The following is a 25428-nucleotide window of genomic DNA, read 5'->3' as shown; positions in this document are numbered from 1 at the left end:
ATATAATTTGGACAAAGCACTTAGATGATGTTGATAGGTTATCATCAGTTGAGAAAGAAAAGGAACAAAATAAATAAATGAAGGAAGGAAAGAATAAAAGAAGGAAGAAAGAGGAGGAAGAGGATGAAGAGGTAATGCTCACCTGCGATGATGATGGCAACAACGATGAAGATGACGGCAACAAAACTAATGATACATGTATACATACAGGGTTTAGATTTAGCTCCAAAAAATTCATAAGATTGCAGTTGCTTATTTACTTAATCACAAACACAACCCCATTTTAAAAGAGAGGCGGGCTCCTCAGTTTTCTAGACCCCCTTAATCTGCTGGCTTGAAAATGAATGTTGATGGGGCTTTTTTTTTCTAGTAATACAGCAACTTTTGGCCTAATAATTCGGGATCATGCTAGTATTTTAGTTTGGGTGCTGTTAATTTTTTGTTTTTGATGATGCTGTTCTGGCTTTGGCCAATGAAATTTCTACCAAAAAAATTTAGACAAATGATAAATTTAACTGGCATAATCGGTTCGGTTAGTTTTGGTCGGTCGGGTAGAACCGATACATTGTCAGCCGTATATATTGTGTACGATGTGATACTAAAAAACCGAGTACTTGCTGAAATTTTGGCACATCTTTGAATTTGAAATGTTTTCCAAATTTCACTTTTATCACTTATTTTACTGGTTATCAAATGTGAAATACGGGCTAGCAGGAGAGAAGCCTGTTTCATTAGTATGATGCAAAGGTTTTCTATCTTTCCGTACATTTCCCTTCAAACCAAACACATCGTATCATGAGGAGTCATTCGAGGCACAGAGTTAGGTAAGTTGTGAAACTAAGAAATTAGTTTTTTTTTCCTATAGTTTTCTTTTTGGTGCATGATGAAACTTTCATCAATATGTTGGTTCTGAGAGCACAATGGCGGGAATGTGACCAACTTTGAATCATTTGGGCGCATTAAAGGAAATTTTGAAACTGACAGTCTTCAGGCTTCGGAAGAATTTACGTGTTGATTGGATGATTGGATCCCAATCTGTCGACAGAGTTGCGTCCCACGCGAGGATGAAGAATCTAGATTCTCCGGCTCAGCCATCCAATGGTTGCAGACATCATTGATCTCGAGTATCATCCAACGGTTTGAGGTCATAGGTCCCATCTCACATTACGCCACGCCAGTAATAGAAATTAACAGTACATCATTTGTTGATCGCCGTGCTGTATATGTGACATGTCAGCAGCGACCTGGGTCCACGAAAACATATAAAATGTCAATTTGAACCCCATTGCCTACGTTCCTTTGCCAATAAAGGTCGCGACTCGCGAGTCATGACGTCTCATATATATATCCACATCTCTCTTCTCTCTCTCTTTCCATCGTCTCACACTTTCTCCCTCCTCCAATTGGCTCCAACCACGAGCGTATACCCAGCTTTTGGATTGGGTTGTTGCCGCCCCTGTGAGTTCCAGTGCTGTCGTTGGGAAGGAAAACCCTAACCCTCTCCATAATTCGATCTGTCTCTCCTTCTTCTTATTGTGAAGGAAGGAAAACCCTAATTTTGTCATCGGACTGTGTTATTCAATAAAATTCGCGTTTTCAACGAAGGGGGATTTTAATTCATTCCACTCACTGGACTTCCATATTCGATCTGGAGGGGCTTTCAATCGAATAGGCCTTCCAGGTAGGTTAGATACCTTATTTTAGTATATCTTTCCTTTTTTTTTTTCCTTTTATTTCTTTTGGTATCTCTTTCTATTGATGGATCTTGTTGTTAATTATTGTTCATTTGTTGCCAATTGCTTTCTTTCCTTCATCTTGTCGTTGCTTTTATTTGAACGGAGTCTTACGTATCAAGTTAATTCAACGATTGCACACAATTCGCTTCTATTTTTGATGTTCAGGAGAGGGGTTTTGAATGGGAGAAGGTAATGCTTGCGTAACAGCGTTGACAGATGGCGAGATACCGCAGGAGAGTTCATCAAGAATCGAATCAAAACGTGATCATCAATCGGTTGTAGATGCTACCGAACCGGAACCATTCCCCAGCAAGAAGCAAGCAAAAGAAACTTCAAACGAAGAATCTAACTCTGAAGTTCTGAATCCCAATGTTTCACCCAGAGAGAATACGTCTAGCTGTCGAACTATCTCCAGCCAACCTGTTGAGTTGGTCAGCGATAGCCGTCTGGGATGTGGTGACGAGACGTCTACCAGTATGGGCAATTCAAGCATGGAGAGTATGAGTGATGATGAGCTTGAGCTTCCTCGTAGTAGAAACAATGTTTCTCCTGTTGCTGAATCTACCATATCGCAAGTTGTAATGGAGGCATCAAATCCTGTTGGCTCCTGCGGAGTTAGAAGACTAATATTCAAGTTCAGCAAGAGAAAGGAGGACTACAACAATGGAGAGCCATCTTCCCTAGCTCAGCCTGAAAGGAAGGGAGTAGACAATTTCCTCGATTGCAAGAAGCCCGAGGTGAACTCCTTGGCATTGATTGGGTCGAGTGTGGACATGCTCATGGGTACTTCGGGGAGGGGCTTTTTTGAAACAGAAAATGATGACCCCGAAAGAAAAATGGAATTAAAGATGTCCAAGAAGGTTGGTTTTAACAGTTACATTACAAATGTCAAAAAGTTGTTCTCAACCGGTATTCTAGAAGGGGCTCTTGTGAAGTATATTTCATTTGCTCGAAAGGTAAGTTCCGGGCTCGTATTCTGAACTATATATATTATTTGCTGATGGTCACATCCGTCTCTTTACTCATAGTCACAATGTTTTCCATGCTTGTCAGAAAGAGCTTCGTGGAGTTATAAGAGGCTGGGGTTATTTGTGTGGTTGTCCACTATGTAATTTCACACAAGTATGTTCGTCGTGTTTAGTTCTAGCTCTCTTAAGGAAACTCTTATGCCACGTGATTGGTTTATCAGATAAGACTTTCTTCTGCAGGTTCTCAATGCTTATGAGTTTGAGCAGCATGCTGGTTGCAGAACTAAACATCCCAATGATAACATATTCCTGGAGAATGGGAAGTCTGTTCATGGTATTGTCCAGGAGTTAAAGAGCACTCCTCTCCACTTGTTGCAAGAGGTGATTCATGCAGTTGCTGGTTCATCAGTCAATGAGAAAACCTACCTGGCTTGGAAAGGTGAGGCTAATTTACTAGAAAGGGCTGCACTTCTGTGTTTGTGATGAACAAGGGAATTTTGTCAAGGGCTGCAAATGGATTGGATTGAACCAGATATTAGCTAGATGCCTAGATCCAAAATTGATTTGTTAATATCTGGATTTTAATTGAATCTCATCCATCAGATTTATATCATATTCAAATCATTATATATTATTAATAAAATGAACTAAAAATGGCATTGACATGTACATCGTGAACGAAATGAATTGAAAATTCCTAATTATCAGCTGGGTGGTTTGGAAGGAAAGGAACCAAAGAATCATTGAAAACAAGCAGAATGAAATGGATGTGGCAAAGAAGAATCTCAAAGGAACTTCATATTCATGGCTGTGTATCTAGAAACAGTTTAGAGTTCATACTCAGATTTTATTTTTATTTATTTATTTACTTATTTTTGCTTTTGGGACCCTATTTATATAGATTTTGTGTAGCCAATGTACCACCCTTCAGTGTACTTAGGTGGGTGTAGTGTTTTTCATGGTTCAAATGAATTTGTACAATACTTTTTTTCCCCAAAAAACCTAATTACCAAAAACAAGGGGATTGGAAATAACTTGTATGAAACAATCAGACCAACCTTACTAATAGGTACTGTAAGGGGATGGTATGCCAATTGTTACAACATTGCATTGAAGTATTGTGATTCCTGAGTATTTAGTTTCTGAGACTCGCAAGATCTCATCTGCTGAGTTCGCAAAATAGTATTTCATAGGAGGATTTTCCAAAACCCAACTCTGTGATTCCCACGTCTTAACAACATAGCACTTTAAGCGTGATGGCAATGTATTGTAGGCTCATATCGTGCCATGTCGTGAGATCGTGAAGGAGACGGGGAAAACCATGCAGGTTAATACCTAGTCCCCTCCTTACATGTGTCTTCACCTGAGGTGGCCAAGGATTTGCAGCTGTAACTAAAAACCTCTTTGGAATGTTCTGGAATATTGAAGAGCCATGCATATTTGCATGGCTAGCTCTCCCTATAAATAGGGAGTTTGGTCCTCCCGAGGGGGATTCTTTGGAAACATCCTTACTTGTTCTTCACTCTGCTACTCTTTGACCAACCTACCCCTCCTTTGACACTTGCTTCTGACTTTCAAAGCCCATGTACAATTCTTGTCTGAATGGATTATGGATATTATATAGATGTTAACTTTATATATAAGCATATTTATTTAAATAAGATCATGTTGGATTGTATTGAATAGGATAAGGGTGGATCCATATTTGATCCAATTATAGACAACTTGAGTTGATTTTTTTTGAAAGATATACAACTTGAGGTGTTCACCCTTAACTAGATTTAATTTGAATACATAAACTGTTTGCAGCCCCAACTTTGTATTTCCATGCAATATTGTTTGCACTAACTACCTGTTGATCTGAATTCTTACAGTGGTGGCTTCTCTCTTGCACAGGCCATTAGTTATGCTTTTTCAAAAGAGAAGGGTGTGACAGAAAGGAGAAAGTCATTAATTTCTTTAGTCTGCATTTGATTTCTAAGAAATTATTAAAACTGGAATTTGTTTAGGAAACAAGCCACTAATTTCTTTAGGCTGTACTCTAGTGGTTATGGAACTATGGGATCCCTGCCCAATAGATGTTTTTTGGGGGATCCTTTTGTATCATTATTCCTGATTTGATAAAATTTTACCTTACCTTTCGTCAAAAAAAAAAAAAAAAAAAAGAAGAAACTGGGAATGTTGTGGGAAAGTCCTTAAAGCATTTCAGTCATTTCATGAAATCCCTCAAGGACTTTCTGACAACTGTCTAAATCTCAAGAAAAGCTTGGCCGTTTAGAGAAAACAGGCTGGTCTGTTTTGAAGCTTCATGTGCATGACATGTTAACAAGGGTGGTAATTGCAATCAATATCCTTTTAATTAAAAAGACAAATAAAGAACTAAATGGGCTAATATGTCATGTGCAGGAACCTTCAAAACGGTCCAAGCTGTTTTGTCCAAACAGCCAAACATAGCCTTATGAAAAATATTTTCACTTCATTTTGACTGACATACTATCTTATCTTCTCCAGAATCACTCCAAATGGTAAAAGCTCAACATATTAATGAGAAGGTTGGAAAAGAGAACCAATATCTACTGAAGCATCTTGACTTGAGTCATTCAACTGCAAGGTACTTTTTTTTTTTGTTTTTGTTTTTGTTTTTTACTTTTTTGATTTGCTCTAGTCAAGCAGGGAATATAAAGATGTGCATGCAAAGGTATCTGCTTGTGTCCGAGTTCTTCATATAATCTATATTACACTGGGGTGGTTAAGCAGGTGTTGTCAGTCATTAGAGGGTGAACAGTGATTTGAACCCATGTCAGGGGAAAGAACCCACAAGCTTTACAAACATCTAGGTGAAATTTCCTATTGATAAAGATCTTAATGTATTCTGTGTGAAATTCTGCTTCTTGTTATGTCTTCATATTACATTAAATGTGTTTCTTAATCTTATGTTAAATATTGTCAGAATTGCAAGCTTAACTACAGCATGCATAACAAGAGAAGGGGAACCAGTGTCAACACCGACCGCAGTCTAGAGCAGAATCTGTGCATAATATCCAATTCTCATAATTGGACCATCTGCCAAGTTTGAATTTGTTTTGCTAGGTCTTGGTATCCATCTAAATTTGCAGTTCAACCTGGTTTCCTAAGATTTTGCTCCTCTAGTAGAATGCCTTAGACTTTACATTCAATGCTTAACAGTTTTTGAGTCCCTTCCCACCAAATTTCTGTCTATACCCAATGCTTTCTTGACTTTCAGACCCTGCACTAGTACTACTATTTCTGCTCTCTTACAATAATAATAATTATTATTAACCTCATAGGTTGTCCAAATATGGTAAAATCTTAGTAAAATTATAGATTAGTAAGTGTGAAAATGTAGGTTGATCTTAGAGCAGCCACTTCATGCTAAAATGCCTTAGGTTAGGTCCATATCCAGTTCACCCCTTCCAAGACCCCAGATGGTTGGGACCAAAACTAGGTGGTTTCTTTGTTTCTGTTTTTGTTTTATTCCCCCTTTTCCTTCCAGAGTAGTCATTATCAATTCCATGGTCTCTGTTATTGATAAAAAAAATTCATGGTCACTTCAATTTGGGATCAATGAACATGCCTATAGAAACATGTAGCTCTCTTCCATGTTTTCATGTTTGCCTTTTCCAGGTGACAACTTTCTTAGTTGTTTCAAAACATGTGCCTTTAATTCTGTTGATCTCTGCCATGTTTGGTTGTTTAGGTGACAATTTTCATGATCTAACACTAATTCTTTTGTTAAAGTTAATAGAGATTTTCACTAAAGATTGAACCAAGAAAGTTTATAGGTACAAGGTGCAGTCATCAAAATGGAAGTCTGGGAGAAAGCCAGATAGCATTTTTTTCCCTTTCTTCTTTTCCTTCCTTTCTGTGGGTCTTCCCTGGGGTGAAGATGTATCAAATGAAATACTCTGGATCTCCTATACTTAGGCTTTTATGCTAAGTCATATACTAATCGATGAAAAATCGAAAAATTTCATGGGGTGCCTTTGATCGGTCAAACTCTCAAAATGTAAGAGTACCCATCCACTCTCACAATTGTGGGTTTTGGTTAGGAAGTGTCCTTTTCTTTTCTTTCTTTTTTTTTATCTATTGTTTAAAGCATTCTTAACATCATAAATATATAATTTTCAATATTCTTTTTTTTTTCTTTTCCGTACACGAGATTGATAACTTTCTTATTTGTCATGTACTAATCATTCTAAACTTCTATGCCAATGTAAAGTTGAACTAAAGTTCACAAACCAGACGCTTTTGTTAGGGGGGCTTTGGGTTGGTTTCTATACATTGTTTGATTGCTTCTTATGAAAAAAATGATCTTTTTAAAAAATCTTGCTGCTGAACCTAAGAGTTGTGAAAGTTGTCAAAATGCAGGTTTTTCCTCCTTAAACTAGAAGAACAATTAGGGTGCAGTTATTAATCTGTAGGGTTGATAGCATGTATTGGGACTCACTGCAGGAATTGTAGAGCATATAAGCAAAAATTGAAGAATCTGATTTAATATGTCATCTAGGGCTGCAATGTGGGCTGGGTTAGTCTGAACCCAACCCATAAAATATGAACCTGACTGCATATTGGGTTAGGTTTGATGATTTAGGCAACCTGACCCAACCCAAATCCAACATGTTTTAATATTTATGTATAAATATCATATAAATATGACATTTATAGATATAAATATGTGCATCCATGAATGTATATATCTATGTATATGTTAGCAACAAAAAAGTGAAAGGTAAAAAATTTCTAGAATAACAATTAGCATAAATAAAGTGCTCCCGTAGCACCATAATTGTGTTTTTGTACATATAATAATGCTAAAGTGAGTCAACCTTAATCTACTAATCTTAATTCTAATAAAAGGATTAGCAGAAAATAAATGAAGAAATTGCTGATAAAAAAAAAAAGAAATTGGGATAACCCAAGCCTAACTCAACCTGAAGTCATTGGGTCATTGGGTTAGGGTTAGGTTAGGGGTTTCAATAGCTTGGCTTGGGTTAATCTTGATCTCAACGTGGCCTATCCCTGCTTGACTTGCACCCCTAATGTTGGCACCTGAATACAAGCTTATAATCCTATGTGTGGAATCTAGTTATATTCTATCAAATTTTCTTGTTAATTTACAATCAAATGCCTTAAATAGAGATGAAATGTAGAGAGAGCCCTACTAGTTAGGAAACCTAATAGCATTATAGCAGGAAAAACCATGAAAAAAAGATAGCATATAGCTGACTAATGAAAAAAGAACACACATGCACCTAGGACATCCCCTAGGTGCAAATCCTAGAGAGATTAGGTTTTAGAGTCCAATCTTTGAGAGGTGTACGAAGAGACTAGCAACTTGGAAAAGGAATTACATCTCACTTGGTAGGATTACTCTAATTAAGTGTATTCTTGCTAATTTGCCAATTTACTTCTTGTTGGTCTTTAGGATCCCTAAAAAGGAAAAAAAAAAAAGATATGGAAACTGATGAGGGTTTTTTTGTAGGAATCAGGAGAAGGTAAAAAAGATCACATGGTTAATTGGTAGAATATGAGTAGAAGTCTAGGGGTAGGAGGACTAGGAATTGGGAATGTGGATAAAAAGAATTTGACATTGCTAGGGAAATGGTTATGGAGATTGCCATGGGAACGGGATAGACTCTGGCATAAGGTGGTAACCAGTATTCATGGTAGGTTGGGATGCAGGTGTTTCGAACCGGGCTACATTAGTGTCTCCGTGGTCTATGGAAGGCAATTCATTGCATTTTGCCCACTCTTCTCCAGTTTGTTAGGTATGGTGCTTCTTCAGGGGATACTATTAAATTTTGGGAGGATATCTGGATTGGGTCCCATCCTCTAAAGGATGTCTTCCCATCTTCATACTCAGTTTCTTTGTACACAAATGAATGTATCTCTAAATTCATTGTTCCCCCTGTTCACCCAATGGATCATAACTGGGATTTTGGTTTTTGTAGAGGATTAAGGGTGATGAAATGGGGGCTTGTATGGATTTGCTTCAAATACTTTTTTTTAATCAATAACCAGAATTTCACTAAATGAATTAAAATAAGAATATATCATCCAAGGGGAGGGGTAAATTCTCTTAACCCTCCCCAAGGATAGATAGGGTACAGTCAAGGATTTACAGGCATGCCCACAGTGAATGAACCCTTCCCACCCCCTGTTTAGCTAAGGCATCAGCAAAGGAGTTAGCACTCCTTTTAATCCATTGAAGTCTTAGGATCATACCCCTTGACAACCATTTAAATTCCTTTTTTTTCATTTGCGTATTCCCAAAGTCCATTCTCTTATTTATCCAACCAGGCAATAACTACCTTGGAGTCACCTTCAATGATTAGATTTCGTATATTTAGTTCTTTTGCTCTCCTTACCCCTTCCAACACAGCCAAGACCTCAGCCCTGAGAGAATCACCTCCACCCACTGACTGAGAGAATAATGCCAAAACCTGTCCTTCCTCATTCCTAGAAACACTTCAAATACCTGAAGGTCCTGGGTTACCTTCACTGCTTCCATCAGAATTTGGTTTAGTAAACCCTTCAGTTGGCGGGGACCACAGTGGGGAAGGAGCAGCATTCCTTGGCGCTGATTTGGCCACTTCCTCCCAATTATTAATCAGTGAATCTGTTGAAATCAATGTTGCTAAAATCATACGATTTACGATATGATTCACGATTTGAATCATGAATCCCAAGGGTTTCGATTAGAATCTTATGTCCGAATCCTTTTTTACAAAAATCTTGTTTGAATCCTACAATTTGATTTAGGAGAGGTACCAGCTCGTGCCTCTCCTTGGGCCAGTCTGTATTGTATTATCATTTATCATATTGATCTTTCTTGAATAAAATCTTACTCATTTATCAAAACAAAATCCTACGATTTGATTCATAAATCTTACAATTTTTACGATTCACTACGATTCAAATAAATTCAATTAAGAATTAGTTCTCTACTTTTGTTTTTCTTTGTTTGAATCCTACAATTTGATTTAGGAGAGGTACCAGCTCGTGCCTCTCCTTGGGCCAGTCTGTATTGTATTATCATTTATCATATTGATCTTTCTTGAATAAAATCTTACTCATTTATCAAAACAAAATCCTACGATTTGATTCATAAATCTTACAATTTTTACGATTCACTACGATTCAAATAAATTCAATTAAGAATTAGTTCTCTACTTTTGTTTTTCTTTGTTTATGTTTAGTTTTGCCATGGGAGACGTTTTTTAAAGCCCTTACTAGAATGATTTGTTTACACTATTCAGGACTAAAAATTGAGTTTATTTTCTATCATATGTAAGTTAAAGGGCCATTTTATGTAGATTTGTTTGATTTTCAAATCAAACTTGACTATATCATCTTATGATTCTATTGTACAAGTGGTAAATTCTATTGTTTTAAGTACATATATGGTAGATATAGATTAAAAATTGGGTAAGTTACTTTCCTATATATATTTAACCTTTTAATATATCTATATTTAATTTTTTGACAAGTTGTAAAAAATAGAAATAATCTTATGATTTATGATATGATTCACGATTCAATTCGATTCAACTTTCTCTACGATTTACGATATGATTATGATTTTCAAAGCATTGGTATTTCACCCAATGTATCACTCTAGTTGTAACCATCTCCACAATTGCAGTGAAGCTCCTTTCTTTATTCTGAAATACCCTTTGATTCCTTTCCTCCCAAGCTGTCCAGCAAATAACATCTCTGGTACATCTCCAAAGTATTCTGCCCCTTCTCTTCATCCCACTAGAAACCCAGGAAGTGAACAAGCTTTGTAAGTCTGGAGGAGAATTCCACCTGTAACCAAACAAAGAAGCAAACCAAACCCAAATAGAAAGAACGAAAGGACAAGATATTAGCAAGTGATAGTAGTTCTCACCATTGGCTTTACAGAAAGTGCACCGGTTAGGAGACAAGAACCAAATTGGTCCTTTTCTTTGTTTGAAGTATGTCGTAGGTATTGATCTTCCCCAAGAGAGCTTCCCAATAGAAGGTTCCTATTCTTGGAGGGATTGGCCTTCCCCACACTTCTTTAACAAGAAAGGTTGAGACAAGGCTTTCCTAAAAGCGGCACAAGAAAAAGAACCAAAAGGGGCAATGGTCCATAATCTACTGTCCGGCTTAGAGGGGTCCAAGAAGATTCCTTATAAAAGTTTGATTAATTCCAACACAAAATTCATTCAGAATCTCTTATCCCCATCTGAAAACCCAAATCCCAATCAAACACAGAGTTTGAGTCAGAAGGAATAAAAAAGGAAGAGACTGTCTCGTGTATGTTTTAATCCTAATAAGTCAGACAAGTGTGTTTGGGCTCCTCTAAGGGTGAGCAAACAGTTTATTTGGTTAAAAACCGAACCGAATAAACCGGAATTTTAAATGAACAATCGAACCAAAACCGAAATATTAAAAAACCAAATTAACCGAAACCAAAATTTTTGGTTTGGTTTTCAGTTATTTTCAGTTAAAACCGAATTTCAACACTATATATGTTTTAATATATAATATATTAAAAAATATATATTATACAATGTATAGAATAAATTATATATTTTAATACATAATATAATACAATATAATATATTTTATACATATTATATATATGTATTATATGTTAATATATATTATAGATAATAAAGTTAGGTTAATTCGTTTTTTCCCTTTTTTTTTTCCGGTTAACCGAATTTCTAAACCTGAAAACCAAAACCGGAACAAAAATTTTACAAAGCCGAATTAACCGAACCGAAATAACCAAAAACCGAAAATGAAATTTTTGGTTCGGTTTTTCAGTTTTAACTGAGTAATGCTTCTGTTTTCTTGTGCTTCCTTTTTCAAGTCCCTTTTGTAATTCTTCGCCCTCTTCTTTGGTTCCCTTGTGAGAGTTCTGGTGCAAACCCATTCCCCCTAAAAGAAGAGTTTTTTGTTGGGAGGTAATTTATGGGAAAATTAATATTTTGGAAATGCTACAAAAGAGGAGACCTAATTTATTTCTCTCTCCAAACAGGTGTGTTTTGTGCAGATCTGATAACGAGAGTTGCTATCACTTACTGATTTCTTGCTCTTTTGTTGCAGATATATGGAATTGGTTTTTTCGTTGTTTGGGTGCAGGTGGTCCTTACCAGTGGAGGTTAACTTGCTGTTTGATCCTTTTACATTTACATGGCCAAAAGAGAGAGTAAGAATAATGTGGAGGTATGTTAGAGAGCTGCTTTGGTTTGGACCGTTTGGGATGAGAGGAATGCGCGAGTCTTCTCTGAGACGGAAAGAAGCAAGGAAGAAATAAGGGATTGTCTGATGGTTAGTGTGATGCATGGGATCAAATCTTTGGACCTGTTTTCTCAAATTTCTCCTGACTACTTATGCAGGAACTGCGGAGGTGTTGCAAGAAGCTCTTCTAGAAAAGAAAGAATAAATGTTGCATGGCTTCCCCCACCTCAGGACTATGCAAAACTGAATTTTGATGGGAGTAGCAGGGAATCTAGGACCTGCTGGTATTTGGGGGGGGGGGTTGTGAGAGACATGGAAGGCAAATTACTAGCATTGTTTTCTGGTCCAATAGGGTATGGGGATTCTCTCAAGGCAGAATTGCTTGCAGCCTTACACGAGCACAAATTGCAAGTGAGCTGAACCTAATCAATTTGGTGATCGAAGGGGACTCGAAATTGGTGGTGGGTTGGTTAAAGGATCCAGAATCTGTGATATGGTGCTACAGGGATGAATTAAAAAGGATTTTATGGATCACCAAGAATATGAAGTTGAGGATACAGTGGGTGAAGCGACTGGCAAATGAATTAGCTGATACTCTAGCCAAGCAAGGGGTGAATACAATCTTTGTTTTGGGCTCACTTGTAATTTCTCTGTTTTGTTTATAGAGAGGTAGCATCTCGTGCCTCTCTAAGGGATGCTTGTAATGATTATATTTTCAAAATTAATGAAATCTAACTTCACTTATAAAAAAAGATACGATGCTCCTAATATTCCACCTGAATCCCAATATTAGATTACTCTTCCCAAGCCTCTAGCATGTTAGTCAGCTAAGCAAATCCACATTAACGAGCTGTTAAGGAAGGCAGCAAAAGCTTTTACTAGCGTCTTCCAAGACTGAGCTTAAACATGGGCTCAGCCAAGAGGTCCATTGGCCTTAAGTGAGGGGTTGGCCCCAAAAGAAAAGTCTTGTGGCCCAAAATAGATGGTTGTGTCTATTTGGTCAGGTTGGGGCACTGGGCTTGGGATTCTAACTCAGGCGTACATCAGCTAAACTTAACTATCTCCGCTTAGGGGAACATTGTGATGGCCCTTGGTATTGCAAGATGTCTAATTTTGTCATGTACATTTTAAAGTTGTTTGTGTTAATCCTACAATTTTGTTATGAAATATTAAATTTATATAATTGAGAATTGCTCGCTGGAGCTTGGATGGGACTAAGCTATTCCAGTGTCTATGGCGTAGCAGTTAAAATTTTTTGTAAATAGCAGTATCAACTTCAGTTGAACGCTCCTTTTCTATGATTTGTGAAGCTTAGGATTTGGTTCATTTCTTTCTTTTCTGTTTTATTTAATGACTTATACTGTAAGGTTGCATATGGTACAAATTACAAAGAGTATCTTATGGTTTTTTTTGGTGGCTAATATCCTCTCTTGATTGAAACTTTCAGCTGCACTAGCCAACAAATTACAAACAGCCTTGATCATGCTTCAGGTTTCTTTCCACAGAAGTTTCCTATAAAACAGAAGAGTTCAATGAAGCAAAAAACAGCAAAAGTGCGGAAACAAATAACAAAAAGGTTGGAATTCTGTCGTTTTCCTTCCTACCTGTTTTTTCCTTTCATTTTTTGTCTGAGCATCTACAAAAGGTGAATCTAAGCAGTAGTTAGGTAGCTGAAATTTTACTCTTTTTACACTGAGATAAAATCATCATCATAGCCTTGTGCCGTCTGTATGGGGTCTGCTACATGAGCAAGGTAAGAAAGCTAAGGTAAGAAAAGGAAGTATCAAAGATATCGATGCATTTTCTTTCTGGAGAATCTAAAGAGAACATTCAAGCTGAATAATTTGAAGTGCTAATAGTTCCAAGCACCGTTTCGTGAAAAAACAACTCTGAAGAAATAGATATGGGAATTTATCCAAAAAGAAAGAGAAATAGATATGGGAGAACCTAATTTTAAATAGAAAGACAGCATCATATTCCAAGCATTATTGATTTCTTTAAATCCCCTTCTCTAAGGCTATGTTTTTGAATCCATGACCTTGTAAGTTTATTGAAATTTGTTATAAACAGGAATGAGGTACACTTTTATCTCTTGGTGGTGTAGTGCCTGGCTTATGCCTTTTGACTAGTTAATGCCTTCTGCCTTGATAAGGCACTGTGGTGGCAAGCATGAGGCTCCAGATAGTGATTTGGTGGTCTAGATGGTTCATTTTCAGCTGAGACAACTATATAGTTGATTCTGCTTCTTGGTTCTTAAAACCAATCTGTAGTGGTCAAGATTCTTCTTTTGTGACTAAAGTATTGTTCATTCATCCTTATTTGTTACTATGTGCCTTTTACAGCTTATATTTATTTTATGCTGTTGACCTCTTATATATTGTTAGGATGAATTCCAACATTTGTAACTCTGCTGCGCTACAGAAGAGTATCACTGATACTGTAGGCAGAAAAAGGCAAGTATCTCATTCTGCTTCCTATAATCAGTTCTGTGAATGCAATAATGAACCTTTTATTTAATCTTTGGTGAATGAACTCAACGGTTCCCTGCATTCTGTTCCCAGGGATAATGATCTACACCGGTTGCTTTTTTTGCCAAATGGACTTCCAGATGGTGCAGAGTTGGCCTACTATTCCAAAGGACAGGTGTTTAATTACTAAATTTTTTGTTGCTGACTGGTTTTCAGTGTGAACTATTTGCATTTAATACACACGAGGCTGAGATGTCCTTTTTTTGCAGAGATTACTTGATGGCTATAAGCAGGGAAATGGTATAGTGTGTAGTTGCTGCAACAATGAGGTAAGATTGTTGTCATGTTATTGATCTCATCCAAGAACTTAAAAGAAAATTTTCACACTGTGTTGTTGTGTGGACTGTGGACAGATCAGTCCCTCACAGTTTGAAGCTCATGCTGGATGGGCAACCAGGCGTCAACCGTGAGTAGCCTTTGACATACTCTTGTCTGTGTTCAACCATTATAATTGATAAACACTCCTGCTAACATTTTTATGCATTTACAGCTATCGTCACATCTATACATCTAATGGACTTTCACTTCACGATTTATCCATGTCATTAGCAAACGGACAAAATATTGCTACTGGTGACAGTGATGATATATGCACAGTATGTGGAGATGGAGGGGAATTGATCCTTTGTGATGGATGTCCTCGGGCTTTTCATACAGGTATGTATTTTATGTCACCATGATTTTGATTCATTGCATTTGACATGGTATGCTTGAATTATTTCTTTTTTGGTATGGTTTGAACATCATCTGTTTGATGCTTGTATTGAAGAGAAGAAAAGAACATACAAGTTCTGTGACCAAAGAAATCTATTATTGTACAAGCCACTCAAGCAGAAGTTAGAAAAAGGAGATTACATTAAAGATATCCATCCTTGATGTTTATGGAAGGTTTCATTGAAGAGTAAACACAAGATACAAGATGCACCTTAGTTTAACATTAGGCCCAAGGGGGAATGCAGCATTAATTGAAGCTTGTGATCTCACATTGGTCTATGAAGTTATATAATGTGGGTGAGTTTCTCCCATTCAGATCCTAGGTGGGTTGGCTATAGGCTTATTGCCACCTCTTACTACCATCCTTTCCTCTTCGAGGCCTTCAGCAAGATGTCTGAAAATAAACTATTAAAATCTGCTTCTTGATATATTTTATGTAACTATTGTCAACAAGATGTCCCGAGGATTTCCTCTATTTCTATGTGTTTTGTGTTTTAATTGTTGATCTAACTTGTTTATCGGTTTGTTTCCTCCTATTTGATATTTTTGTGACAGTGCCTACATATTGCATTATGTAATATGCCCTTTTGCTTTGGTAATCTTTGGATGCTTCCCTTGGTGAAGATGCTTTGTTAGAATGTATCTCACTTGATTGCGGGTTCCATTTATTTTATAATTTTGTATCCTTTGTTATCTTGTCATTCTTTTTTCTGGTTGCAGCATGTTTGGAATTACATTGCATACCAGAGGGTGATTGGCACTGTCCATATTGTAAAGATAAATTTGGGCCTGGTAGAAAGACAGGTTGTGGTGAATCCTCAAGTGCTGCACGGCCCATTACCATAAGGTTGACACGAGTTGTTAAAGCACCAGCAGCTGAAATTGGTGGTTGTGTTGTTTGCAGGTAGGCTGCCATGGAACATCAGGTCATTTGGTTACTTCTATTATGTTTTGGATAATATCATTTTATTGGGTTATCAGCCTTAGCAAGAACTCCTCAGATGGATGTTTCCAATCCGTCATCATGATATTTTGTTTAGGGTAATCCTGCATAAGCTAAAATTATTGAGTTGAGCCTTTACTGTCTGGGATTGGCACAACAAATTGATACATTACTGCAAAGGTTTTAATATTTACCTATCGTTCTTACTGTTTGTTCACCTTGTTTTAGTTTTAACTAATCTTCTATCTTTGACACATTAATATTTAGGGCCCACGATTTCAGTGTGTCAAAGTTTGGTGAGCGAACTGTTATTCTTTGTGACCAAGTAAGGTTCTTGCTACCTATTTCTTATTTTCTATATTATGTTTTATCTCTTATTTCTTATTTTTATTTGGTTGTTCCTGTCCTTATTCCTGGACCTCCTTTTCAGTGTGAGAAGGAGTACCATGTTGGTTGTTTAAGGGCCAGTGAATTATGCGATCTTAAGGTAAGGCTAGAAATTTTATAATATATTAACCAGTTAATTCCCATTAAATTAACTTTTGTTAATTTCTTCATCACAGGAACTACCTAAGGGGAAGTGGTTTTGTTGTGAGGATTGCAGTAGGATCCATTCTACATTACAGAATTTGCTACTCAGTGGAACTGTGATGATTCCACCATCAGTATCGAGCATAATAAACAAGAAGCTTGTAGAAAAAGGCCTAACAAATGAAGCTCACAATGATGTGCAATGGCAACTTCTAAGTGGGAAAATGGACTCTTCAGACCATCGCCCATTGCTTTCCAAGGCTGCTGCAATCTTTCGTGTAAGTCCTATGCCGTACAAAGTGGATTTTCATATCATTTGATCCAGTCATCTCAGTGCCTTCTAAGTTACAAGCAGATACATTTAAAGAGTCAAATCTCCAGTTATTAAGAATCTGGAATCATTTTGGGAGTGTTTATTTGGTACGAGTTGCTTTTCTACTTTAGAATATTACCTATTGAGTAATATGTTACAAGTTAGAACTTACAAGAAGCCCTTTTGTTCTAAATTGAAAGGAACATTAGCGCTTGGTTTGAAAACACCCCTATGCTCACTTAAAGGCTCCATTGGAGGGAATTTTGTTAAGAAAGACATCGACTTTCCCAAATCCCTCTTTCTCTCTCTCCCCCCCCCTCTCTCTGTTTCTCTCTCATTCAGCTACTACTTTCTTCCAAAAAAAGGATGATTTTTGGGAAGATTTAAATGAGATACCAATGTTTCCATAAGCCTTTGCAATTCATGGAAACAATATTTGGTTGGGTTATTACCTTGTATTAGCCAAAGGTGTAGGTTGGCACAATGAAACTCCATGTGTCAGGTGTCTTATCCATCCCAGCCAGAAGTCCAGGCCATAAGTTTCCAGGCTTGGACCTAGTTTTTGTGTCGTAAATTTTGGCCCAGCACACAATATAATAGCTGCTAAGCCCGGTCTGGCCTGGCCTGGCCCATCATCAACCCCAGTTGCATGACTAACTGGCACTGCACGACGACAACCTCTATCATATAATTTCTATCACTTTCTCTTTTTCTTTATAATCTGAGGTTCTCTCCTCTGTAACAGAGAGGTAATTAATAGTGACAATATCTGCAATCACTAGGAGAGTTACTCCATCCAAATCAAAATGTGTTGGCTATATGGACTGGTCTCTCCCCACAGTAAATTTATCGAGTTACATTTTTTGTGGGTGTAGCATGGGCAACGTTGGTTAATAAAGATTGGGGGAGTCTTCATGAATCAGGAACAACTAAAGACATATTTTCATATCATGATGTTTTCTTAGGGTCTGTTTTATTTGTGAGAAAAGGGTGAGAAAAATGGAATATTCCTAAAATATTCCACTTTCCCATGTTTGCTTTGTGAGACGCATGGAAATCGGACGTGAAAATGGGGTATGCACTTTCTCGAACCTTGGGATTTGGGGTCGCACTATATGCGACCCCAGTGAGATAATAAAGGGAAAGAATATTGGGCTTGCCTGTTGAAGAGTTTGTTGTCTTCTCTGCTTCCTCCACCCAACAGCAACTTCAAGCTTCTGGTGGCTTTTTCAGAGAGAGATGATTGCCTCCTCATGACTTTTTCAGTTGTTGATAGTTCCTTTTAATTTTTGAGCTCCCAACCCAAATAGACACCTGGTGCAACCACCACGATCTGTGGCTGCCATGGTTTCTGACGAGCATGGCTGCCCTCTCCGGTGGTCATCTATGTACATTTTAACATCCACATTGTTCTGCAACATCATCATCTCTCTCTCTCTCTCTCTCTCTCTCTCTCTCTCTGTCTGGGTTTATTTGATTTCTATATTTGCAGGTCCCAGAGTCTCCATCATTTGCAACCTATTAAGAGGTTAATGCATATTATAAAAATTCGAAACCATTGTGTGCATTTAGAGATGAATTTGATAGTGTTTGATTTCATTCGACCATTTTACTTCGATTAAATAACCTGTTTTTTCTCCAAAAACAGAGTTCCTTTCTTCTCTTTATCTATCTCTTACTCTGTGTTCTCTCCTCCGTCTCCTACTTGGATATTACTTACTGTTATGGTACTTCTATTTGCTAATTGATGATTCTCATGAAATGTTTCCAAACACCATTATATTCCTTGTATTAAAATGGTGATTTTCAGAAATTATTTACAAATGCACTCAACTCATTCTGATGATTTATTATTTTCAGAATTTTATTCAACAGTAGAACAATTGGATGCCCTTCAATTGTAACAAATACGATGTTATTTCAAATCCCAGAAACCGATAAATAAATCCCAGCATAGGCAAGCCAGTAGTGTTCAAGACCACCTTTAAATCTCCTCTAAATTTGGAGAACTGCAGTCATCCACCCTAAGTTCAACAAAATTCCCCTGTCAAACACCTTTGTTTGGAACAATCTCATCCAAACCCATCTCACCATTAGTGATCCAACATCTAATTTGGAGCCTGTGGGTGCACTTGAAATCACTACAGGAAGGAAAATAGAATTCATGAATCATGATATTGTAGGGATTAGGGAAAAGTGGGTTAAAGTGCCTTTTGGAAATGCCATCTCATGGATAACAATGGTTCGTTGGTATGTGAAAAATGGTTGATTCAATGACGATTTGAAACTTTTTAGACAGATGATTGATTTTGGAGCTAAATAGTTTTATTTTCATCTCAGATTTATGTGACATGTTCCAACATGTTTTGTCTCAATAATCTTCCCACAAACGAAATGATGGAAAGTGAAAATTTCATACTTTTTCTTCCCATCCCATCCTTTCTCATCCCACCCAAATCTTTCTTCCTACAAACCAAACAGAGCCTTGGAGATAATCAGCCATGGGAACTTTATGAGGGCAGAACTGTTAGCACTGTTGAAGATTGAGACCGGGAAGTTCTCTTAAACTGTAATGAATTCAAATTCAGTCCTCACAAAACCATCTACACCATCCTTTCAGTCCTCTGTAGCCGTGGATTGGGAACATCTCCATACTTGTATCTTTTTATTCAAAGGGAGATATTCCCAATGCACGGCTGGAATGGGCTGAGGATGGTTTTGTGCAGACTAAATCTGATTCCAACTGTAAGAGTAGAAGTGTAGAACAAGATTTTAAAGTGGTGGTGGGTTCAATGGGAAAGGTTGAGGTGACCAGGATCACGGGAAAGATTAAGGTGATGCTTAAGTGGTTTCAATGGTCAGCAAACAGTTTAGCTGAGAAAAAAATGTAAGCAAACAGTTCAGCTGATGCTTTGCCATACAAAGAGTGAAGGAGACCAATGATACCAGAGAAATATTTCCCCCCCAAACTGTCAAAATGTAAAGGGATTTGGGCTAGGTGTCTGCCATCAGCCTAAAACATAACAAGGGTGCTAGGGGCCTCCCCTACACTTATGTTATTGTATAGAATTTTTTCTTATAATCTGTAAAGTTAGACTATTACTGATCTAAAATAGGTTATGCCTGCGACTTCCAAGTATTCATTTCAAGTCAAAATTTGTATGAATGCAAATGACTCATGGGAATCAAACCTCATAAATGCTTGCTATGAAACTTTGGGCTTCCTATGATTTGGCATTCTATAAAAGCTACTAGGGAATGGTTTGAAGAATTATCTATGCATTGCTGGAAGATATGCAAGTTCTCCAATCCCTGTTTGTCATTCTCCTAGGTTGATACTGTACACTGGGTCTCTGGGTCAGGTATACATCAGGCTGAACTCTGTTGGATGAGGTCCTAATGGGCCTTTGGAGTCATGTCTTTTTTTTTTTGTATTGTATCTAACACTCGACTTTTTGGCTGATGCTGTAACTTGATAACTTATAGCATAAGCTGCACTATTCCATGCTAGTATGATGTTCCAATACACAAGTGAGGCAACAAGGAAAGCGGTATATGTTTTATTGGGAGATAGATTCAGTTAAAGGTATTGTCAAAGTGAAGTGTGCCAATAATTGTACATTTGAATATGTTAGAAAATGCTAAATGAAAATTTGACCTGAAAGCCTTGCATGTGTTTGGTTTCAACTTTCAAATTTCATCTTCTGTCTTCTCTCTCTCTTTTTTTTTGTGGTGTAAAACTGTGATTTAATTTAATATTATTCTCTTGGTTACTTAAGCATTATGGTTTCTGTCATTTTACAGGAATGCTTTGATCCTATAGTTTTGTTCGGTCGCGATCTAGTACCTGCTATGGTTTATGGGTAAGTTTCTAGTGTTCTGTTTTTTTACTTAAACGGCTGTTTCTTCAAGGTTGTGGTTTTACATGCTGTATAAGATTTATTACGTTTTCATGGATTAATACATCAAACTATAAATCAAAATCAACAACTTGTTATGATCAAATTTATTATATGGTTTAGAGATACCAGTGAACTCATCATCATCATCAAAGCTTTCTCCAACTATATGATGTTGTTAGAAATTTAATTGGCCTATTGGGCATGTTTGCTTTTGCTTGGGGATTATATAACAGCTATATGCAGCTGTTCAGGTGTTTGTTTAGAACCTTAGATTCTTATCTGAGTTCCCAACGGCTTCCGCACATTTGTCATTGGTTATGTATTGGCCCAAGATGTGTCTCTTTAGTGTTGCTGCCAGGGAGCTTGATAAAATGTTTGTCAGGTTCTACTGGTTACATGCCAGTCAGAATTTTGTTTTATTTGTTTGGAAATTGGTTGGTTGTATAGGAGTGTTTGTATGGATGGTGCCTTCTTGTTAGTCCTTATTTGTACCATTGTAGATGGGTAGTTGCATTGAATGATGGTTGGAATTCTCCGTGCTCTACCAGTGTCGTTTAATGTTGTCTTCTCGATGGCCAACTTTGACTTGGGGCCCATTTGGATGGGCTGAAGCTTTGGTTGAGCTTCTTTGGAGAAGCTACCAAAAAAAGCTTCAATGGAAAGCTGTTCTTTTGGCTGAAGGACAGAAAATTTGAGCTTTCTGGAGTTTTCACCAAACATTGCTTATAGGCTGTCCAGGTGAGGCCTACCTTGCAATGCTAAAAGCCGAATCCAGTTGCTTAGAGCATATGGTAATTGCTTCGTCTAGTGATTTATTAAACTATCCTGTTCCTGTTTCAGTTGGCAGGCTTTCTGGTTGCTCACTCCAGTTAGCATGGTCTCGTCTGCTATTCTTTTTCCAGTATATTGTATTGCATATTTGCCTTGACATTTGGCTTCGCGAACTAGGGGTTATTGCTTGGTGTGATGGTAAAATATTTGGCTGACAAAAGTGAGAATATGCATCCAAGTAATCAAGTCTGAGAACAGGCCAAATGTCAGGCCTACATTCAATCCACCCCTCTCAAGACTAGATTGCTGGGACCAAAATTGGGTAATGGGCTTTATTTGGCTTTGTGGACTCAAGTTGGCTTACCCATCTTGAATGATAGATTGCCTCACTATATGGTTGTATCTAGGTTTTCTTTAGGTGATACCTAGGCATTAAGACACCCATGGAGTGTTGCCTCACTATAGAACCTAGCTATTTTGTACATGGTTTTATAATTTTATTTTCCGTTCTTTATTTTTTGAGGTCATAATAACAAAATATACATTATTATGCTAAACTATCCATTTTATGGGTTTATACATTAGTTACTTTTTCTTGTTTGTTGGTATATGCTTCTTGAACCCTTGAAGATCTCAAACAATAAGCAAAGGAAGACTTTAAAAGTTTGTCCAATCAATCCATTCTTTCCCTAGGACAAACAAAGGGGGCTCAACTCTTATATTTTTCTGAATTTTCTTTTCTTCTTTTCATTCTCATGAATATATTGACTTTCTATGCTTTAATATGAAGTTTATAGTTTAGGAAGATTATTGATAATTATTAGTGAAAGGTAGTTGCTGGTTGCTATGGAACCTAGGAGCAGAGTTTTTTTCATTTTTTTTTATGATTATATGGAGCAGAGTGTTGGTCAGTCAAAAAAAAGTCATCTAAAAAATGAGGGTGGCAGAATTGCATATGCTGAGATGGATGAATGGGATGGGGTCAGAAGTGAAGTCATTCAATGGAATCTAGGATTATCTCCAATAGGTGATAAAATGAGAGAAAATATACTGAGATGGTTTAGTCACATGCATATATGACCTTTGACTGCACCTATAAGAAGTGATCTGTTGCAAGTTGAAAAGGTAAGACCAAAAATGACATGGTTGAAGTATTAGGAAATGATTTAGGCACTAAGAATTTAACAATGGATATGTCATTGAACAAACAGAACGATGAAACAGGATTCATGTAGCCAACCCCATATAGTTTGGATAGGGCCTGGATGATGATGATACAGTTGCATGTAAGGTTAGTAGAGAACCACGGCATTTTAACCATTGGAATTACCAAAAACGTTTCAGCATAGTTATGTGTTTTTGACAAGTTCAATTGGTTTCTCAACACGACACTTTATTCATGATCTTCTTGTAAAGAGCTTAGTGATAAAATCCCAATGAAGTTGTATTTTAAGTTTTTTAGAGGGATTTAAGATGCATTTTCTCCAGCTTAGTAATGATTCATTTCCTAGAAAATATCTTAGCACTATGTTCCTAATAAATTTGCTAGCAAGTTTAGCTTTGCAGTTATGCTTGTATATCCCTAGAGTGGAACACGTGCTTATCCATTTGTGCATGCAAGATAGAATGTTGACAAAGATGTGGTAGAGCATCATTATATTTGACACATTTCTGCAACCATGGGCATTGGAGCATTAGCATCACAGTCAGATGTAGAGTACTAGTATCCATCCAACTATATCTGTTTATGGGAGATACAGCTGTTCTTGCTTGTGCATGTATTTTCTATTCACATTAATTCTACAACACCCCCTTCCATTTCTTCCACTTCTGCAGCTGTGCACAAGTTTTACAAAATTTTCCTTGGTGGTTAATATTTTGCAGGAGAAATTTAGCTGGCCAAGAATTTGGGGGAATGTATTGTGTTGTTCTGTCTGTGAAGTAAGTTCCCTTGAAATAAAAGTTTGTTCCTCTTTGTTGTCTTTTTTGTTTCAGTCTTACTCTCATGTTCCAGTCTCACGTTATGAATGCTTTATACTCGATTTTCTATGCTGCAGTTCTGTTGTTGTATCAGCTGGAATTTTAAGAATTTTTGGCCAGGAGGTTGCAGAACTTCCTTTGGTAGCTACAAGTAGACAAAATCAAGGAAAGGTATAAATGTGGTTTTGGAGTTTGCCCCTTTTCTATTTTCCTACTTGACAGATGTCTTCCCCTTGTATTCATTAAGCGAGCTTGTTGAAGTATGCTGCTTGCTTCTTAACTCAGAGAAAGCCCTCAATTTTGAGCATTCATACTTTTGAGGTGCCGAGAGGAACCTGGCAACTATGTCACTACTGAATTGGTTGATAGACAATGTATTCATCTGGATAACTAAGCATCATAGCCCAACCACAAACAAAGACATGATGGTTCTATTCAAAGAATTATAAGCAAATTGTTCGCGAAATGTAGTAACCAGGAAGCCCTAAATCTTTCTTCATCAGTTCTGAAAAAAATATCAAATTCCTAATATAGAGAAAGTTGTTCTCTATTACCCTAAGGGGGTGTTCGTTTTTTGGATTTTGAGAGGGGGAAGTTGGTCAATGAGATTCACATTGATCAAGAAATCTATGTTCTTTTTTCAGATTTATGTGGGGACCAGGGAAAGTTTATTTTCCTGGGCAATCTTCTAGGTTACTTTCCCACATGGGGGAAAGTTGCCAACATTTGGATGGGACAAAAATGCCCTTTTTAATAATGCATGTTTATGGCTAAAATGGTCATTGGATTATATATCTGGGAAATAAAAGAACATGGGTAACTTGTCAAAAAGTGAACGGAGCCTAAGTGGTTCTTTCAATTTGTAACAATGTCCTGTTTTAAGTTTGAGGTTGGCCCATTGTTTTTGATTGGTTGACTTAAGTATGTAGTTATGAAATATAAAAATGAATTACAACTACATGACTATTTTGCGAGAAGTTTCTTAGTTTTTGCAGGTTATCTGGATTTTTGTGTTGAGCTGTAATGTTTTGGTTCCTATGTCCAAATCAGTGCAATGAACTCATCTTCACGGTTGTGATAGCAAGGACGATATTTATGTGCTCTTGTTCTTGCAGGGTTATTTTCAAGCATTGTTTTCATGCATTGAGCGGTTATTATGTTCCTTGAAAGTGGAAAATCTTGTTCTCCCTGCTGCCGAGGAAGCCGAATCAATCTGGATGAATAAATTGGGCTTTAGGAAGATGACAGAGGAACGAGTAAGTGCATTATTTCTGCAATTTTAAACTGATTACTTTATGTATGACATTATTTTCTTTTAGTAACTAGCTATGATAACACGTTTTGAACAGCTGATGAAGTATACGAAGAATCTACCGCTGATGGGTTTCCAAGGAACTTCAATGCTAGAGAAGGCAGTGTCCCAAATAATAGACTAGCAGTCTCTTTGTAGCAACAACTAGATTGTATGTTATTTTTTAAAATTTTTTTATTGTATTTTTGCTGCCATTTTGTTCCACGGGCAGCCAGATTTATTGATGTTGGTTCCGTGTAAAGATGGATGGATGCACTCATGCACAATGCATGAGCCTGGTAATAGGCCAATATTGACGCATGCAGAGCGTAACCCTGTTGGTCTATTAATGCATTATTTGTTTGTTTAAATGGGAGATTTAATTTGTTGTTGTTTCCCTTGTCCCACGTTTTTAGCGGGTCTTGTTGTTTCCCTTGTTCCAAGTTCCAACGCTTACACTTTCCAAAATTCTTAACCTGTATGCGATGTTGAATGTGCAAAGTATTCTTGTTTT

The 25428-nt window shown here is 37.1% G+C and overlaps 1 protein-coding gene across 2 annotated transcripts; it reads left to right on the top strand.

Moving 5' to 3' along the window:
* Positions 1–1297: 1297 nt before the first annotated feature.
* On the top strand, positions 1298–25321 carry LOC148870185 (uncharacterized). 2 transcript variants are annotated; one of them, XM_088969848.1, is made up of 20 exons: positions 1298–1681; positions 1902–2692; positions 2790–2858; positions 2945–3143; positions 5216–5315; positions 13389–13517; positions 14326–14394; positions 14503–14584; positions 14679–14738; positions 14823–14875; positions 14960–15126; positions 15904–16087; positions 16394–16451; positions 16557–16613; positions 16690–16935; positions 20775–20833; positions 23528–23584; positions 23701–23794; positions 24739–24879; positions 24973–25321. In XM_088969848.1, the coding sequence occupies exons 2-20, from the start codon at positions 1916–1918 to the stop codon at positions 25057–25059; spliced, it is 2688 nt and encodes an 895-aa protein (XP_088825974.1). In that variant the 5' UTR covers positions 1298–1681; positions 1902–1915; the 3' UTR covers positions 25060–25321. The 2 variants fall into 2 exon arrangements, with proteins under 2 accessions (XP_088825974.1, XP_088825975.1); XM_088969849.1 differs by lacking the exons at positions 23528–23584; positions 23701–23794; positions 24739–24879; positions 24973–25321 and adding an exon at positions 21421–21610 and having other exon boundaries at positions 1339–1681.
* Positions 25322–25428: the final 107 nt, after the last annotated feature.

This window comes from Nelumbo lutea, chromosome 2, assembly GCF_056320005.1.
Source record: "Nelumbo lutea isolate HS-2025 chromosome 2, American lotus-T2T, whole genome shotgun sequence".
Classification (NCBI taxonomy): domain Eukaryota; kingdom Viridiplantae; phylum Streptophyta; class Magnoliopsida; order Proteales; family Nelumbonaceae; genus Nelumbo; species Nelumbo lutea.
The sequence above is the reverse complement of the archived record's forward strand: the minus strand, read 5'-3'. Positions and strand labels throughout refer to the sequence as shown.

Coding starts and splice junctions, on each gene's coding strand:
- LOC148870185 (XM_088969848.1), top strand. CDS start 1,916: ATGGGAGAAGGTAATGCTTGCGTAACAGCGTTGACAGATGGCGAGATA. Junction 3,144..5,215: donor AACCTACCTGGCTTGGAAAG/GTGAGGCTAATT, acceptor TATCTTCTCCAG/AATCACTCCAAATGGTAAAA. Junction 14,739..14,822: donor GTAGTTGCTGCAACAATGAG/GTAAGATTGTTG, acceptor GACTGTGGACAG/ATCAGTCCCTCACAGTTTGA.